Raw genomic sequence first — 17,528 nt, 5'->3', positions numbered from 1 at the left:
CCCAACAGACTTCATACTTGCCCCTCTTTCCAAGACTCTTGCATTTACCTCCCTAACAACCCCATCCATAAACAAATTAAACAACCATGGAGACATCACACACCCCTGCCGCAAACCAACATTCACTGAGAACCAATCACTTTCCTCTCTTCCTACACGTACACATGCCTTACATCCTCGATAAAAACTTTTCACTGCTTCTAACAACTTGCCTCCCACACCATATATTCTTAATACCTTCCACAGAGCATCTCTATCAACTCTATCATATGCCTTCTCCAGATCCATAAATGCTACATACAAATCCATTTGCTTTTCTAAGTATTTCTCACATACATTCTTCAAAGCAAACACCTGATCCACACATCCTCTACCACTTCTGAAACCACACTGCTCTTCCCCAATCTGATGCTCTGTACATGCCTTCACCCTCTCAATCAATACTCTCCCATATAATTTACCAGGAATACTCAACAAACTTATACCTCTGTAATTTGAGCACTCACTCTTATCCCCTTTGCCTTTGTACAATGGCACTATGCACGCATTCCGCCAATCCTCAGGCACCTCACCATGAGTCATACATACATTAAATAACCTTACCAACCAGTCAATAATACAGTCACCCCCTTTTTTATTAAATTCCACTGCAATACCATCCAAACCTGCTGCCTTGCCGGCTTTCATCTTCCGCAAAGCTTTTACTACCTCTTCTCTGTTTACCAAATCATTTTCCCTAACCCTCTCACTTTGCACACCACCTCGACCCAAACATCCTATATCTGCCACTCTGTCATCAGACACATTCAACAAACCTTCAAAATACTCATTCCATCTCCTTCTCACATCACCACTACTTGTTATCACCTCCCCATTTACGCCCTTCACTGAAGTTCCCATTTGCTCCCTTGTCTTACGCACCCTATTTACCTCCTTCCAGAACATCTTTTTATTCTCCCTAAAATTTACTGATAGTCTCTCACCCCAACTCTCATTTGCCCTTTTTTTCACCTCTTGCACCTTTCTCTTGACCTCCTGTCTCTTTCTTTTATACTTCTCCCACTCAATTGCATTTTTTCCCTGCAAAAATCGTCCAAATGCCTCTCTCTGGGATGAAGAAGTAAGAGTATTAGTGAAAGAGAAGATATATATATATATATATATATATATATTCTTTTCTTTTAAACTATTCGCCATTTCCCGCGTTAGCGAGGTAGCGCTAAGAACAGAGGACTGGGCCTTTTTTGGAATATCCTCAACTGGCCCCCTCTGTTCCTTCTTTTGGAAAATTTAAAAAAAAAAACGAGAGGGGAGGATTTCCAGCCCCCCGCTCCCTCCCCTTTTAGTCGCCTTCTACGACACGCAGGGAATACGTGGGAAGTATTCTTAATCCCCTATCCCCAGGGATATATATATATATATATATATATATATATATATATATATATATATATATATATATATATATATATATATATATATATGTATATCTGCATTGTTAGTATTGATGGCAGTCACACATCCTCTGTAGTCTAAGTTCAGGTGTAAAATGAAACTGTGCAGCTGATCTTAGAGTATGGTTTGTCAAAACCTGTCATTAGATTGAGTTTTGGATCACCAGAGGCTTAATCTCAAGTACCTGATGTTAATCCACTGACCTGGCCTTACCTCACATATACCAGCTGCTTTACTGACCACAGAAAAAATATCGAGACGAGTTTTTTGACCCAACCAATCATAAAGGATATTTTTCTCAACATTTGGTCCTTTACTAATGACCTTTACCCTTGAAAAGACCCTCTGTAACCTCATGAGCTTCATGCAACCTTCTGTGATGAGGCTTCTAAATTCATGTTGGGTCCTAACCTTAGAATTTTATGAAAATAAATGTAAAGAAGTTCCTTTATAGTATAGGTGTGGTGGGTGAAAGGAATACAATGACTGAGGACATGATTGATGCTGACAGCATGCATAAATTTAAAAAGTTATATGATAGTAGAGAATGTTCAAGAGATGCAATACAAATAGGTAATTACATTATGCATACTTGGTGCATCCCTCATTTATGTCAGACCTCAGACTTTTTTTTATATTGCCACTTTCTCCTATACATGCATTCCTTCCATTAAATAAGCTCTTAACAATCAAAATTTCCCATTCATGCTGTATGGAGCATGAACTAACCCAAGATCTCATCTGATATTTTGGTGTTGATAACAATTGTTATTTATATTTTTTGCTTAATGAATTACCCTTGATTGAATATATACTAGTATATACTCAGGCATTTTTGGTATTTATCAGGTTGCTGGTGACATTGGCAGCAGTATGGAGTTTCCTACAACGAACCTGTATGAACTTGAGGGCAGAGTATTTACTGACACCTGGTCTATACCATACAAAAGAGATGAGTCCCTTGGCAAGTGCTTGATTGCTGCAGCAAGATTAGCTGAAGAAGGTAACTCATGAAACACCAAAACACAGAAATTGTTTTAAAACACATGGATGTTCTGGTCAGCACTGGAAAATATCACACTTTTATTTTAAATTTCTTTGTATAAACCAAACATAATACTTGAAGACCATGTTTTAGCCTACTTTGAGAATAAGCTGTAAGTTTGATTGTATTATAAGTATATTTTCGTATGTAAAAATATGCATGTTTTTGGTAATGTACATTGCATGAACATATACATGTATCATGACAACTAGTGTGCTGTACAATATTTGTACATTTGTATTCGGCTGAAAAATTTAAACAGTGCTCTCATAATGCCAATAAACACTGAGTGACTGGAAATCATATAAAGTACAGCTGTAAGGGTGGTTACCAAGAAATGTTATACTTCATGATTTTACATTATTTTACCTCAAAAGTTAAAGCATATGTATGATAAGTAGAAATTGTGTAAGGTTATACTAGAGGTACTGCAAATAGATACATAGTAGATGTGCTTTCCTACAAGCAGATTTTTATTCATGCATACAGCATATCGATACCAGCAATGCATAAAAAGAGGTTGTGCTATACATAATCCTGAATATAAGTGGGTGTGTGTTTAGAATTCAGTGCCTTCTGTTATTCTTATATGTTTATTTCTGTAACATGAAAGACACAAAATTATTTGTGTAGTTTTCATGCTTTTTACTGATCAACTGAGTCTTATTGCAAGAGATCAGTGGTGTGTGTTATCTAGTATATGCATATAACCAGGAGGAAAATGAAACACGATAAGTTCCCAATTGCACAAAAGTGCACGTGCGAACTAGTTGTGTTTCATTTTCCTCCGGGTTATATGCATATACTAAGTCTTATATAATAATCTACCTCTGATGCGGACTTGGAATTTAAAAGTACTCTCCTCTTTGGTCAGTCTCTCAAGCATAAAAGATTCTTTAGGATATTCTCATTGAAAAACAGGGTTAAGACTTTCCATCACTCTCTCTCTGTAGTGAGGAACCTCTGGCATTCCTCATACTTTGCTATCCACCCAGCCATGGTAGTGGCAGTCTACTTACATCACACCTGCCTTTGGTCAATTAGAGAGACACAGAGATGACATCATTAACATACTCACTCTTGGCTCCCCAAAATATATAATTGTCTTGATTAAGGCACGGAATGGACTTCTGAGACTGCCTTCTCTTGTCTCATTGATCGGTATCCTTTTTTCCTTCTTCTTGGCTATTTATATGTGATTTGGTCATACTTTTAGTTTGCTTACATACCTTATATGTCTTTGCCTTAGTACTCAGGAAACATGTCCCTAGGCAGAACCACAGGTCATAAGTTGTAGTGATGTTGTGTGTGTTTATGTGGGGAGAATGCAGTGTATCTGAGTGATAACTGTTTAGTGTCTTCATTGTTGTGGTTACATCATGGAGATGAAGGGTACTGTGATATGTTAAATCAGTCTGTGCAGTGTTATAGAGATGGGTAGTGTAGGGAGAATGCATTGTATATGAGTAGTAACTGTTTAGTGTCTTCATTGTGGTGGTTACATAATGGGCATGAAGGGTGCTGTGATATGTTGAATTGGTGTGTATATTGTTGTAGAAATGGGTAGTGTCCAGAGCATGGATGAGAAAATGTAACTCACATATGTCTGGGAAATGTGGTTTCAGATGGATGCATGTTTGTAAGGATAGTGTTTAAGACTGAGTTAGGAGGAAATTTGTTGATATGGATTTTTCACAGAAACTCATAGTGATTCCATCATGTATACCCATCCCTCAATTTTTGTGGGATCACTATATGCAATTTCACTGTTCCTTGAGGAACCTACATGTACCAAGCCTCCTTTTTATATGATCAAAATTCACTGCTGTGTGAGTACTTGCAGTAGAAAATGTGCCAAGGAGAGAGTTGAGAGTAAATGTTAATAAGGGCAAGGTTATTAGGTTCAGTAGGGTTGAGGGACAAGTTAATTGTGATGTAAGTTTGAATAAAGAAAAATTGGAGGAAGTGAAGTGTTTTAGATACCTAAGAGTGGACTTAGCAGCGGATGGAACCATGGAAGCAGAAGTGAGTCATAGGGTAGGGGAAAGAGCAAAGGTTCTGGGAGCGATGAAGAATGTGTGGAAGGAGAGAACGTCTTCTTGGAGAGCAAAAATGGGTGTGTTTGAAGGAATAGTAGTTCCAGTAATGTTACATGGTTGTGAGGCATGGGCTATAGATAGGGTTGTACAGAGGAGGGTGGATGTTTGAGGACAATATGTGGTGTGAGGTGGTTTGATCGAGAAAGTAATGAAAGGGTAAGGGAGATGCATGGAAATAAAAAGAGTGTGGTTGCGAGAGCAGAAGAGGGTGTGTTGAATGGTTTGGACATATGAAGAGAATGAGTGAGGAAAGATTGACAAAGAGGATATATATTTCACATGTGAAGGGAACAAGGAGAAGCGGAAGACCAGATTGGAGGTGGAAGGATGTAATGAAAAAGATTTTGAGCAGTTGGGTCCTGAACATACAGGAGTGTGAGAGGTGTGCAAGGAGTAGAGTGAATTGGATTGATGTGGTATACTTGGGTTGACGTGCTGTCAAAGGACTGAACAAGGGCATGTGAAATGTCTGGGGTAAGCCATGGAAAGGTCTGTGGTGCCTTGATGTGGATAGGGAGGTGTGGTTTCAGTCCATTACACATGACAGCTAGAGACTGAGTGTGAACAAATGTGGCCTTTTTTGTCTGTTTTCCTGGTGCTACCTCGCTGAAGCAGGGGGTGGTGATGCTGTTTCCTGTGGGTCGGGGTAGTGCCAGGATGAAGGTGAGCAAGTATGAATATGTACATGTGTATATATGTATGTCTGTATGTGTATGTATATGTGTGTGTATGGGCATTTATTTATATACATATGTGTATATGAGTGGATGGGGCATTCTTCGTCTTTTTCCTGGCACTACCTTGCTGACACGGCAACAGCGATTAAGTATAATGATGATGATTATAATAATGATAATAGTAAATATATCTTTTTGCTATTCTCTCAGGTCTTTGTGATGCAGATGAATCATGTCAACATTTCATGGATCGGTGCCTTCCTGAATGTTTTCACAAGCTCCTGGCAAATGGAGCTGTTCGAAAATGGGGTTTAGAAATCCAAGAGGGCGTGTTTAACATGCTTGACTTACTCACAAACCTCGTCATTGCAAGACTTAAGCATGGGCCAGTTCCAGAGGCTTTGCTGAAGAATGTCTATGCATTGGTAAGCTAGTTTGAGTTTCTCTTGTTCAAACTAATATCATTAACACTTGCTCATACCATACCAGCTGCATGGGTCACTCAGGTGATTTTTTTCTCTCTCAATTCCCCTATTTTGTTTGTAATCGTTGGAGTAATTTCTAATTTATGTATTAGCAAAGACCTCCTGAAGAGAACTATGATCAAAAAATACATTGATACTAGTATTTGTCTTCAGTGCTGTTTCCTATGGGACGGGGTAGTGCCAGGAATGGATGAAGGGAAGCAAGTGTGAATATGTACATGTGTATATATGCATATGTCTGTGTATGTGTATTTATGTTTATGTTGATATATGTATGTGTATGGGAGCCTTGAAGAATGTGTGGAAGTCGAGAACATTATCTCAGAAAGCAAAAATGGGTATGTTTGAAGGAATAGTGGTTCCAACAATGTTGTATGGTTGCGAGGCGTGGGCTATGGATAGAGTTGTGTGCAGGAGGATGGATGTGCTGAAAATGAGATGTTTGAGGACAGTGTGTGGTGTGAGGTGGTTTGATCGAGTAAGTAATGTAAGGGTAAGAGAGATGTGTGGAAATAAAAAGAGCGTGGTTGAGAGAGCAGAAGAGGGTGTTTTGAAATGGTTTGGGCACATGGAGAGAATGAGTGGGGAAAGATTGACCAAGAGGATATATGTGTCGGAGGTGGAGGGAAAGAGGAGAAGTGGGAGACCAAATTGGAGGTGGAAAGATGGAGTGAAAAAGATTTTGTGTGATCAGGGCCTGAACATGCAGGAGGGTGAAAGGTGTGCAAGGAATAGAGTGAATTGGATCGATGTGGTATACTGGGGTTGACATGCTGTCAGTGGATTGAATCAGGGCATGTGAAGCGTCTGGGGTAAACCATGGAAAGTTGTGTGGGGCCTGGATGTGGAAAGGGAGCTGTGGTTTCTGGCATTATTGCATGACAGCTAGAGTGTGAACGAATGGGGCCTTTGTTGTCTTTTCCTAGTGCTACCTCGCACACATGAGGGGGGAGGGGGATGGTATTCCATGTGTGGCGAGGTGGCGATGGGAACGAATAAAGGCAGACAGTGTGAATTGTGTGCATGGGTATATATGTATGTGTCTGTGTGTGTATATATATATGTGTACATTGAGATGTATAGGTATGTATATTTGCGTGTGTGGACGTGTATGTATATACATGTGTATGGGGGTGGGTTGGGCCATTTCTTTCGTCTGTTTCCTTGCGCTACCTCGCAAACGCGGGAGACAGCGACAAAGCAAAATAAAAATGCATATAAATGGGCAGTTATGTATATATATGTGTATATGAGTGGATGGGCCATTTTTTCTATGTCTGTTTCCTGGTATTACCTTGCTGATGTGAGAAATGGCGATTAAGTATAATGAATAGATTTTTTTATATACATATTCACCATTTCCCACATTAGCGAGGTAGCATTAAGAACAGAGGACTGAACATAAGAGGAATTCTCTCTTGGCTCCCTTCTCTGTTCCTTCTTTAGGAAAAGTTAAAACTGGATGGGAGGATTTCCAGCCCTCCGCTCCCTTCCCTCATAGTCACCTTCTACGACATGCAGGTAATACGTAGGAAGTATTCTTTCTTTCCTTCCCCCAGGGGTAGTGATACTGTTTTCTGTGGGGTTAGGTAGCACCAGGAATGGATGAAGGCAAGCAAGTATGAATATTTACATGTGTATATATGTACATGTCTGTATGTGTATGTATATGTGTATATGTTGATTTTTTTTTTTTTCTTTTTTTTTGCCGCTGTCTCCTGCGTTTGCGAGGTAGCGCAAGGAAACAGACGAAAGAAATGGCCCAACCCACCCCCATACACATGTATATACATACGTCCACACACGCAAATATACATACCTACACAGCTTTCCATGGTTTACCCCAGACGCTTCACATGCCTTGATTCAATCCACTGACAGCACGTCAACCCCGGTATACCACATCGATCCAATTCACTCTATTCCGTGCCCTCCTTTCACCCTCCTGCATGTTCAGGCCCCGATCACACAAAATCTTTTTCACTCCATCTTTCCACCTCCAATTTGGTCTCCCACTTCTCCTCGTTCCCTCCACCTCCGACACATATATCCTCTTGGTCAATCTTTCCTCGCTCATTCTCTCCATGTGCCCAAACCATTTCAAAACACCCTCTTCTGCTCTCTCAACCACGCTCTTTTTATTTCCACACATCTCTCTTACCCTTACGTTACTTACTCGATCAAACCACCTCACACCGCACATTGTCCTCAAACATCTCATTTCCAGCACATCCATCCTCCTGCGCACAACTCTATCCATAGCCCACGCCTCGCAACCATACAACATTGTTGGAACCACTATTCCTTGAAACATACCCATTTTTGCTTTCGGAGATAATGTTCTCGGCTTCCACACATTCTTCAAGGCTCCCAGAATTTTCGCCCCCTCCCCCACCCTATGATCCACTTCCGCTTCCATGGTTCCATCCGCTGCCAGATCCACTCCCAGATATCTAAAACACTTTACTTCCTCCAGTTTTTCTCCATTCAAACTTACCTCCCAATTGACTTGACCCTCAACCCTACTGTACCTAATAACCTTGCTCTTATTCACATTTACTCTTAACTTTCTTCTTTCACACACTTTACCAAACTCAGTCACCAGCTTCTGCACTTTCTCACATGAATCAGCCACCAGCGCTGTATCATCAGCGAACAACAACTGACTCACTTCCCAAGCTCTCTCATCCCCAACAGACTTCATACTTGCCCCTCTTTCCAAAACTCTTGCATTCACCTCCCTAACAACCCCATCCATAAACAAATTAAACAACTATGGAGACATCACACACCCCTGCCGCAAACCTACATTCACTGAGAACCAATCACTTTCCTCTCTTCCTACACGTACACATGCCTTACATCCTCGATAAAAACTTTTCACTGCTTCTAACAACTTGCCTCCCACACCATATATTCTTAATACCTTCCACAGAGCATCTCTATCAACTCTATCATATGCCTTCTCCAGATCCATAAAGGCTACAAACAAAACCATTTGCTTTTCTAAGTATTTCGCACATACATTCTTCAAAGCAAACACCTGATCCACACATCCTCTACCACTTCTGAAACCACACTGCTCTTCCCCAATCTGATGCTCTGTACATGCCTTCACCCTCTCAATCAATACCCTCCCATATAATTTACCAGGAATACTCAACAAACTTATACCTCTGTAATTTGAGCACTCACTCTTATCCCCTTTGCCTTTGTACAATGGCACATTCCGCCAATCCTCAGGCACCTCACCATGAGTCATACATACATTAAATAACCTTACCAACCAGTCAATAATACAGTCACCCCCTTTTTTAATAAATTCCACTGCAATACCATCCAAACCTGCTGCCTTGCCGGCTTTCATCTTCCGCAAAGCTTTTACTACCTCTTCTCTGTTTACCAAATCATTTTCCCTAACCCTCTCACTTTGCACACCACCTCGACCAAAACACCCTATATCTGCCACTCTGTCATCAAACACATTCAACAAACCTTCAAAATACTCACTCCATCTCCTTCTCACATCACCACTACTTGTTATCGCCTCCCCATTTGCGCCCTTCACTGAAGTTGATATATGTATATAAATGTATATGTGTGTGTATAGGCGTTTATGTGTGTATGATAGAATAAATATAGAACATTTATTGTACTTTTGTCACTGTCTCCCGCGTTAGCGAGGTAGTGCAAGGAAACAGACGAAAGAATGGCCCAACCCACCCACATACACATCCCCACATGCACTTATACATACCCATATATTTCAACATACACATATATATACATATACAGACATACACATATATACACATATATACTTGCTGCCTTTATTCATTCCTGTCGCCACCCTGCCACACATGAAAATGACAACCCCCTCCCCCCCAAGCATGTGACATATCACTAGGAAAGGACAACAAAGGCCACATTCGTTCACAGTCAGTCTCTAGCTGTTATGTATGATGCACTGAAACCACAGCTCCCTTTCCAAATCCAGGCCCCACAAAGCTTTCCATGGTTTACCCCAGACATTTCACATGCCCTTGTTCGATCCATTGACAGCACATCAATATGTATGTATATATTTATACTTTGTTGGTTATTAGGTTATTAGGTACAGTAGGGTTGAGGGTCAAGTCAATTGGGAGGTAAGTTTGAATGGAGAAAAACTGGAGGAAGTAAAGTGTTTTAGATATCTGGGAGTGGATCTGGCAGCGGATGGAACCATGGAAGTGGAAGTGAATCATAGGGTGGGGGAGGGGGCGAAAATCCTGGGAGCATTGAAGAATGTGTGGAAGTCGAGAACATTATCTCCGAAAGCAAAAATGGGTATGTTTGAAGGAATAGTGGTTCCAACAATGTTGTATGGTTGCGAGGCGTGGGCTATGGATAGAGTTGTGCGCAGGAGGATGGATGTGCTGGAAATGAGATGTTTAAGGACAATGTGTGGTGTGAGGTGGTTTGATCGAGTAAGTAATGTAAGGGTAAGAGAGATGTGTGGAAATAAAAAGAGCGTGGTTGAGAGAGCAGAAGAGGGTGTTTTGAAGTGGTTTGGGCACATGGAGAGAATGAGTGAGGAAAGATTGACCAAGAGGATATATGTGTCGGAGGTGGAGGGAACGAGGAGAAGTGGGAGACCAAATTGGAGGTGGAAAGATGGAGTGAAAAAGATTTTGAGTGATCAGGGCCTGAACATGCAGGAGGGTGAAAGGCGGGCAAGGAATAGAGTGAATTGGATCGATGTGGTATACCGGGATTGACGTGCTGTCAGTGGATTGAATCAGGGCATGTAAAGCGTCTGGGGTAAACCATGGAAAGTTGTTTGGGGCCTGGATGTGGAAAGGGAGCTGTGGTTTCGGGCATTATTGCATGACAGCTGGAGAATGAGTGTGAACGAATGGGGCCTTTGTTATCTTTTCCTAGTGCTACCTTGCACACATGAGGGGGAGGGGGATGGTATTCCATGTGTGGCGAGGTGGCGATGGGAATGAATAAAGGCAGACAGTGTGAATTGTGTGCATGGGTATATATGTATGTGTCTGTGTGTGTATATATATGTGTACATTGAGATGTATAGGTATGTATATTTGCATGTGTGGACGTGTATGTATATACATGTGTATGGGGGTGGGTTGGGCCATTTCTTTCTTCTGTTCCCTTGCGCTACCTCACAAGTGCGGGAGACAGCGACAGAGCAAAATAAAAAAAAAAAATAATAATACTTTGTTGCTGTCTCCTGCATTGGCAAGGCAGCGCAAAGAAAGAGACAAAAGAATGGCCCAACCCATCCACATACACATGTATATACATACACTTCCACACACACACATATACATACCTATACATCTCAACCTATACATATATATACACACACAGACATATACATATATACGCATGAACATGATTCATACAGTCTGCCCTTATTCATTCCCGTCGCCACCCCGCCACACATGAAATGACCCCCCCCCCCGCATGTGCACGAGGTAGCGCTAGGAAAAGACAACTAAGGCCACATTTGTTCACACTCAGTCTCTAGCTGTCATGTATAATGCACCGAAACCACAGCTTCCATTCCACATCCAGGCCCCACAAAACTTTCCATGGTTTACCCCATATGTATACATTATCATTATTATTATTTTTTTTTTTTTGGCTTTGTCACAGTCTCCCGTGTTAGCGAGGTAGCGCAAGGAAACAGACAAAAGAATGGCCCAACCCACCCACATACACATGTATATACATACACGTCCACACACGCAAGTATACCTATACATCTCAATGTATACATATATATATACACACACAAATACATATATACACATGTACATAATTCGTACTGTCTGCCTTTATTCATTCCCATCGCCACCTCGCCACACATGAAATAACAAACCCCTTCCCCCTCATGTGTGTGAGGTAGTGCTAGGAAAAGACAACAAAGGCCACATTCTTTCACACTCAGTCTCTAGCTGTCATGTAATAATGCACCAAAACCACAGCTCCCTTTCCACATCCAGGCCCGACAGAGCTTTCCATGGTTTACCCCAGATGCTTCACATATACATATATTTGGAGAAAGGGGCATGTATGCATCCTGTTGTGGATGAGAGAGCTTGGGAAGTGAGTCAGTTGTTGTTCGCTGATGATACAGTGCTGGTGGCTGATTTGGGTGAGAAACTGCCGAAGTTGGTGACTGAATTTGGTATGTGAAAGAAGAAAACTGAGAGTTGATGTGAATAAGAGTAAGGTTATTAGGTTCAGTAGGGTTGAGGGACAAGTTAATTGGGAGGTAAGTTAGAATGGAGAAAGACTGGAGGAGGTGAAGTGTTTTAGATATCTAGGAGTGGATTTAGCAGTGGATGGAACCATGAAAGCAGAAGTGAGTCGCAGGTTGGGGGAGGGGGCGAAGGTTCTAGGAGAATGTCCTTAAAACTTTATTTACATTGAAATCAGCTGAGCTGAACTTCATGGAGCTGACATTCACACAACTTCTTTGTATCATTTGTGGAAAATAGAACAATAATAGGGTAAATTCATAATCATAGTGATTATGTTAAACGTTTGCTCAATGCTGGCTCACTCATCTTTTCCCCTTTCTAATCTGCCCACCTCCCTCCTTTCTCATGCCACATTCACCACTTGCATATGCCATCACTGCATCCTTAAATATGTCCCATTCCTCACCCACTCCCCTCACTTCATTTGCTATCATACTTTGCCCTATTGATAATGATAAATAGAAATTCTCAAGTATTTTCTAAAGTATTTTTATCACTCATTATACACAAATATATGCATCAGATAAATGAAAAAGCAGACCCCCTTGACCTTTGGACAGTAAGATTTCATTACCCACTAAGATGGCAGTATACTGTTTATGTCAACAGCCAGTCATGGCTTTAGATTCCTCATGAGGAGATGGAGACTTCTTCCTGTAAGAGGAAGAAAATCTAATGCTATAGGTCATACATGATTCACATTTCACCTGATGTGGGCATTAAAAAGTAGATTCCAACCTCCTACTGTGGGCACTGCAGGCGTATGTTTCTAAAATCCATAGATTTTAGAAATCTGCTTATTGCTTGGCCCCAAGCATTATTTTTTTTTGAATCTTGACCATTATCGTGAGTAGAGGAGAAGTGAAGATCACTATAGAAGTTATAATGGGATAATGCTACATATAGGTTTTGAAAATGGGAAAAGTGCCCATTGAATGACTTGCCTAAGCTAATGGGTGAGTGCATTTGTATTGTACTGTTATTGATTGATTTTGAATTCTGTTACTTAATTCTTCAAGGCCTTGGATCCTGAATGTGAATGGAATCAGAAGAACAAGCATCGGCCAGCTGAATTCGCAGGAGACATCATTTATGCAGAATCTACCTCACACTTTGTAAGTAAACTATTTAACCAGATATATATGTAGGAGTTGATTTTTGTAATCATGTTTGTGTTTAGAGAACAATTATTAACTCTCTTGGTTTTCATATTGGGGATGTGTTCCCGGTCAAAGAGCTCTTAAGTGAATTTGGCTCAAGAGAAACCCATTATGACATGGCTCCAATGGAACTGTGTACTAATGGCACCAGTGGTCACATGTGAGCATGACTGGGATACTAATGATAGCATATATGATGATTGTGTGTACTATATGACTTTTTTATTCATTGTATATAGATAATAGCATTAATGTATAAAGACGATGAGAGTGAAAAGACATCAAGAACAGTAAGTTATGGTGCATTATTCACCACTGCAGTCAGTCAAAGAAGCTTGATCTGATAAGTTTGCTAAGAACATATTCCTTGCATCATGTACTCCTTCCACTTGCTTAGCTAGTTCTCCTTGAATGAGCCCGACTCTACTGCCAATGAAAGGGAGGGCTCTGGCATTAGTAGTACTGGCCCTTACCATGACTTTTCCCTCTCTTTTAGAACTTCTTTTTCTGTTCACATTACGAACATTCATGGTCTCTCTAGTAACCTCTCCATTCTCTCTCTTCTCTCTGAAGCACATTTGTCAAATGATGTTCTCACTAGTCCCTTTTCATATCCAACTATAATCTCTACTCACAGTTCCAATTTAAAGGTGGCGGTGTTTGTGTTTATTCCAGCTTCAACACACCCATTGCATGCTTCAAGGACCTTCAGTTTCCAAACTTTGATGTTATGTGGCTCAAGGTCTGTCTCCCAGTGACCACACTTTTCCTTGGTTTGCCTATTGCTCCCCTAATTTTACAAATTGTATATTTTTCTTTGACTATCTAAACTCCTGCCATGAGAACGTGGTATCCTCTTACCCAAAAGCTGGGATCTTCTACCTTGAGAACTTCATCATTCACCATAGGGAATGGTTGAATTCCTTTCATATGGATGGTAGAGAGATTGAAGCCCTCACATTCTCCACTCTCATAGATTTAAGCAAATTATATCTCACCCTACCCTTATTCCTGACTGCTGTGACCACTCTCCTAATCTTGTGGATTTGTTTTTCACCTCTAGTCCATCCTGCTGTAAGTACACAGTCTCACTCCCAATTGCTTCATCTGATCACACCCTCATAAATGTATCTATTCTAATGGCGCATTCCTTTGCAGCAGGCCCTTCTAAGTGTAGATACTGGTACCTAAAAAGAACTGACTGAAATAACTTACATAACTTCTTTCCTGACTCTCCTTGGTTCATTACTGTCTCTTATGAAGTGATGCTTCTTTCTCCACCATACACATAGCAGAGAGTATTCTTGCAGGAATAGAAGCATTTATCCCTTTTCCTGTAAGATGACTTCTTCATCCAATCCTTGGTTCAACCATTCTTATCTAAGGCCATTCAGGCTAGGGATCAGGCCTATCAGGCTTGGGAAAACTCTCCATTCTCTGGCTCCCATTCAGCATTTATCACTGTCCATAATCAGTGCAATCATGTTATCTGTGAGGCAAAGCATTCCTTTACTCAAAAGAAGTGCAATAACGTCTCCTCATCATCAACTGATAGGTGTTTCTGGTCTTTAGCTAAGGGAATCTGTAACAGCTGCTGTTGCTCTACCTTTCCTTTGCTTTTCCTTTTTGACTGTACCAAAGCTGTCTCTCCCATAGACAAAGCATCTCTCTTTGGTTTCTATTTCCCCTATAACTCCACCTTGGATGAGTCTTAACATTTCTTCACCCCCTAATGCTCTTGTTACTAATCCCATGCCTCTCCCCATAATCTTATTTTGGACTGTCCACAATAATCAAATGCACTCATATGCTGACAACTGGACACTGCATTCATCCACATCCTTCAGTTTTGCTCCTTCTTCTCTCACTCAATCTGCATCTCATCTTGACAAAGCTTCCTCAGTGAACTCAAACTTGCACAGGATATCTCATTGGGGTAGTTATAATCTAGTTAAGTTTAATGCCTCCAAGACCCAGTTTCTACCTTTCTATTGAAAATTCCTCACAACTCTCATCTTTTCTTTGATGGTTTTGTAATTCCACCTCTTGACTCATTGAGCATACTTGTTATTACTGTAATATCCACACTTTCTTGGAAACACTATATTATGGGAATATCTAAGACTGCATCTGAAGAAGTGGGTGTCCTGTTTAGATGTTGAATCTCGTAATCTTCTCTACAGTTACTCTTTGTATACAAAGGATTGATTCATTCTTGTATGGAGAACTGCTCTAACATCAGAGGTAGTGCTAATTCTGCATCCCTACTTAACAGAGTTGAATTGAAAATGGTCCAACTGATAACTGTCCCAGGCTAAATTCCAAACTTGACAATCTTGCCCTGCATTGCAGTGTTTGTTCATTTTCCCTCTTCTATAGGTATTACTTTGGTTTTTGCTCCTGAGAGCTGGCTGCTTGTTTACCCCCACCACTAGGTAGATCATGCAATACTCAGCAAGCAGCTGTGTCACATGATTACTGTGTGGCCATCGGCAACTCAAGATTGGTGCTGTTGTGATAACTGTTTCTTTCCCTACAAGTCGAAGCTTTGGAACTCTCTACCATCTCATGCCTTTCCCAATATCTATGACATGGCACATTTTAAAAGACATTTTCACTTCCTCCATAATTTGTAAATACTTACTCTTGCCCCTTCTTTTTGTCTTTCATTATTCTATCTCTATTTCAATTAAGGTCTATCCTTGATGTGGTCTTTGTCCATGACTGGAGCCTTCAACATAAAAAGAGTCACTTTCTTGGAAACTAACGAAGTGATTAGACACATATACAACTGTTGCCAAAATACTCTCTTGTCATCCTTATTAAGACCAGGTACATGAGCACAATTAACCACCCACCTCATGTAATCCACTTCAGTTTTACCCATATCAGTATGATTACTTCCTTACAGTCTTCATTGCATTCCTACAACTTCATCATTGGTGCTCTCCTTTCCTTATCTCTTGCCCTCATGCTTTACCACTGTTACATTCCCAGACCATTCTTACTCCTTACCCTTGAGCTTTGTCTCACTCAGAGCTAGAACACAGGTTCCTTTTCTCAAACATATTCCTATCTCTCCTTTTTTATCACTTTAGGTACATTTAAACACATTCAGACATCCCAGCTTGAGCCTCTGAGAAGGATGAGCTCTCCTCATTCTGCTCCTTATTCTTTTCCAGCTTTTAGAAACTGAAATGCAAAAGGGGAGAATTTCCAGCCTTGTTCCTGTCCCTCTTAGTTATCACACTACAACTTACAGAGAACACTTGGAAAGTAATCTTTATCCCCTATTCTTAGGAAAGTTATATTGTTACATTGTGAAGGCTTTGCTTACCGGTGAGTGTAGAGACATTTAAAAAAGTATAAGCAGTGAGTTGATGGTGCCATGAAGGCTATAAATGCTTGTTGCAAAATGCAGCGAGTGAAGGCTGATATTACTAAAATATTTAGAACTAACCATGAAATTGCTAAAAATTTTAAAACTAACCAGCTGATTAAAGACCTTGGAAGGATGTTTAGGATATTGGATGAATATGAATTTAATGTGATGGTGGATGAAAGTTATTTTGAAATTGAAATGAATTCAAACTTTAGGGTGCAGTTAAGGAGGTTGTGACCCCATATGGACAACCTGGTGGTAGCACTGAAAAGCCTGCTGAAGCTTGGACATTTAAATGTGAACGTTCTCTGATGGTTGAAAAATCTTTGATATACTTTCATATTTCTCCATTTATTTCTGCCTACCACTTTCTTTAGTAACACTCCATAGTTACTTATCAAATGCTTTTGCAAAATCAGTACAAAAGGTGTCCATTCTTTTCCTGTGTATCAAACTTTGACATATGTCATTAAAAAGGGGCTAGTACTTGTGTTTGCATACTTTTACCTGGGACAAAACCTTCCTTTCCTTTCTTCATTAATGAATTTATTTGATTTGTTTTTCCATTATATGTTTTTGTATTACTTTGTCAGATACTGTGATTGTGTGCGAAGGTAGGCTAACTGGTCTGTATTATTTTGACAGTAAAGTAAAATAAAGTGAGAAAACCATATCTCTCTTTTGAAATTAAAGAATATCGTATGAGAACTCTTTTGAAACGAATTTACATCATATGAGAATAAAAAATGGTCAGGAAACAAGTAGTATAGTTCCCAGCTTAACCTGGAAAAGATATAAATCTTGTTGGTTTGTGTAAGTTTGTGTTAGGTTTTAGGCATCACCTAAACTGATATCTACCTTTGTATATCCGTAATGCCCATTCACTAGGAACTCCCATCAAGAGGGAAGCCACAGCAAAAGTCTCCGTTTATCCCTGTTGTTACATGCCT

At 40.3% G+C, this 17,528-nt stretch overlaps 1 protein-coding gene across 3 annotated transcripts in view; it reads left to right on the top strand.

The window, feature by feature from the left end:
- LOC139765085 (ubiquitin carboxyl-terminal hydrolase 24-like) overlaps nt 1–17,528 on the top strand; it is a 255,707-nt gene that overhangs the window by 30,372 nt on the left and 207,807 nt on the right. For all 3 annotated transcript variants that reach the window (XM_071692247.1, XM_071692245.1, XM_071692246.1), the window contains exons 2-4: nt 2,305–2,458; nt 5,487–5,701; nt 13,056–13,151. In XM_071692247.1, coding sequence (XP_071548348.1) covers nt 2,305–2,458; nt 5,487–5,701; nt 13,056–13,151 — 465 coding nt within the window. The remainder of the gene's footprint in view (nt 1–2,304; nt 2,459–5,486; nt 5,702–13,055; nt 13,152–17,528) is intronic.

Source organism: Panulirus ornatus, chromosome 52, assembly GCF_036320965.1.
Source record: "Panulirus ornatus isolate Po-2019 chromosome 52, ASM3632096v1, whole genome shotgun sequence".
In the NCBI taxonomy this organism is placed as follows: Eukaryota; Metazoa; Arthropoda; class Malacostraca; order Decapoda; family Palinuridae; genus Panulirus; species Panulirus ornatus.
This window is presented reverse-complemented; position numbering and strand designations above follow the sequence as displayed.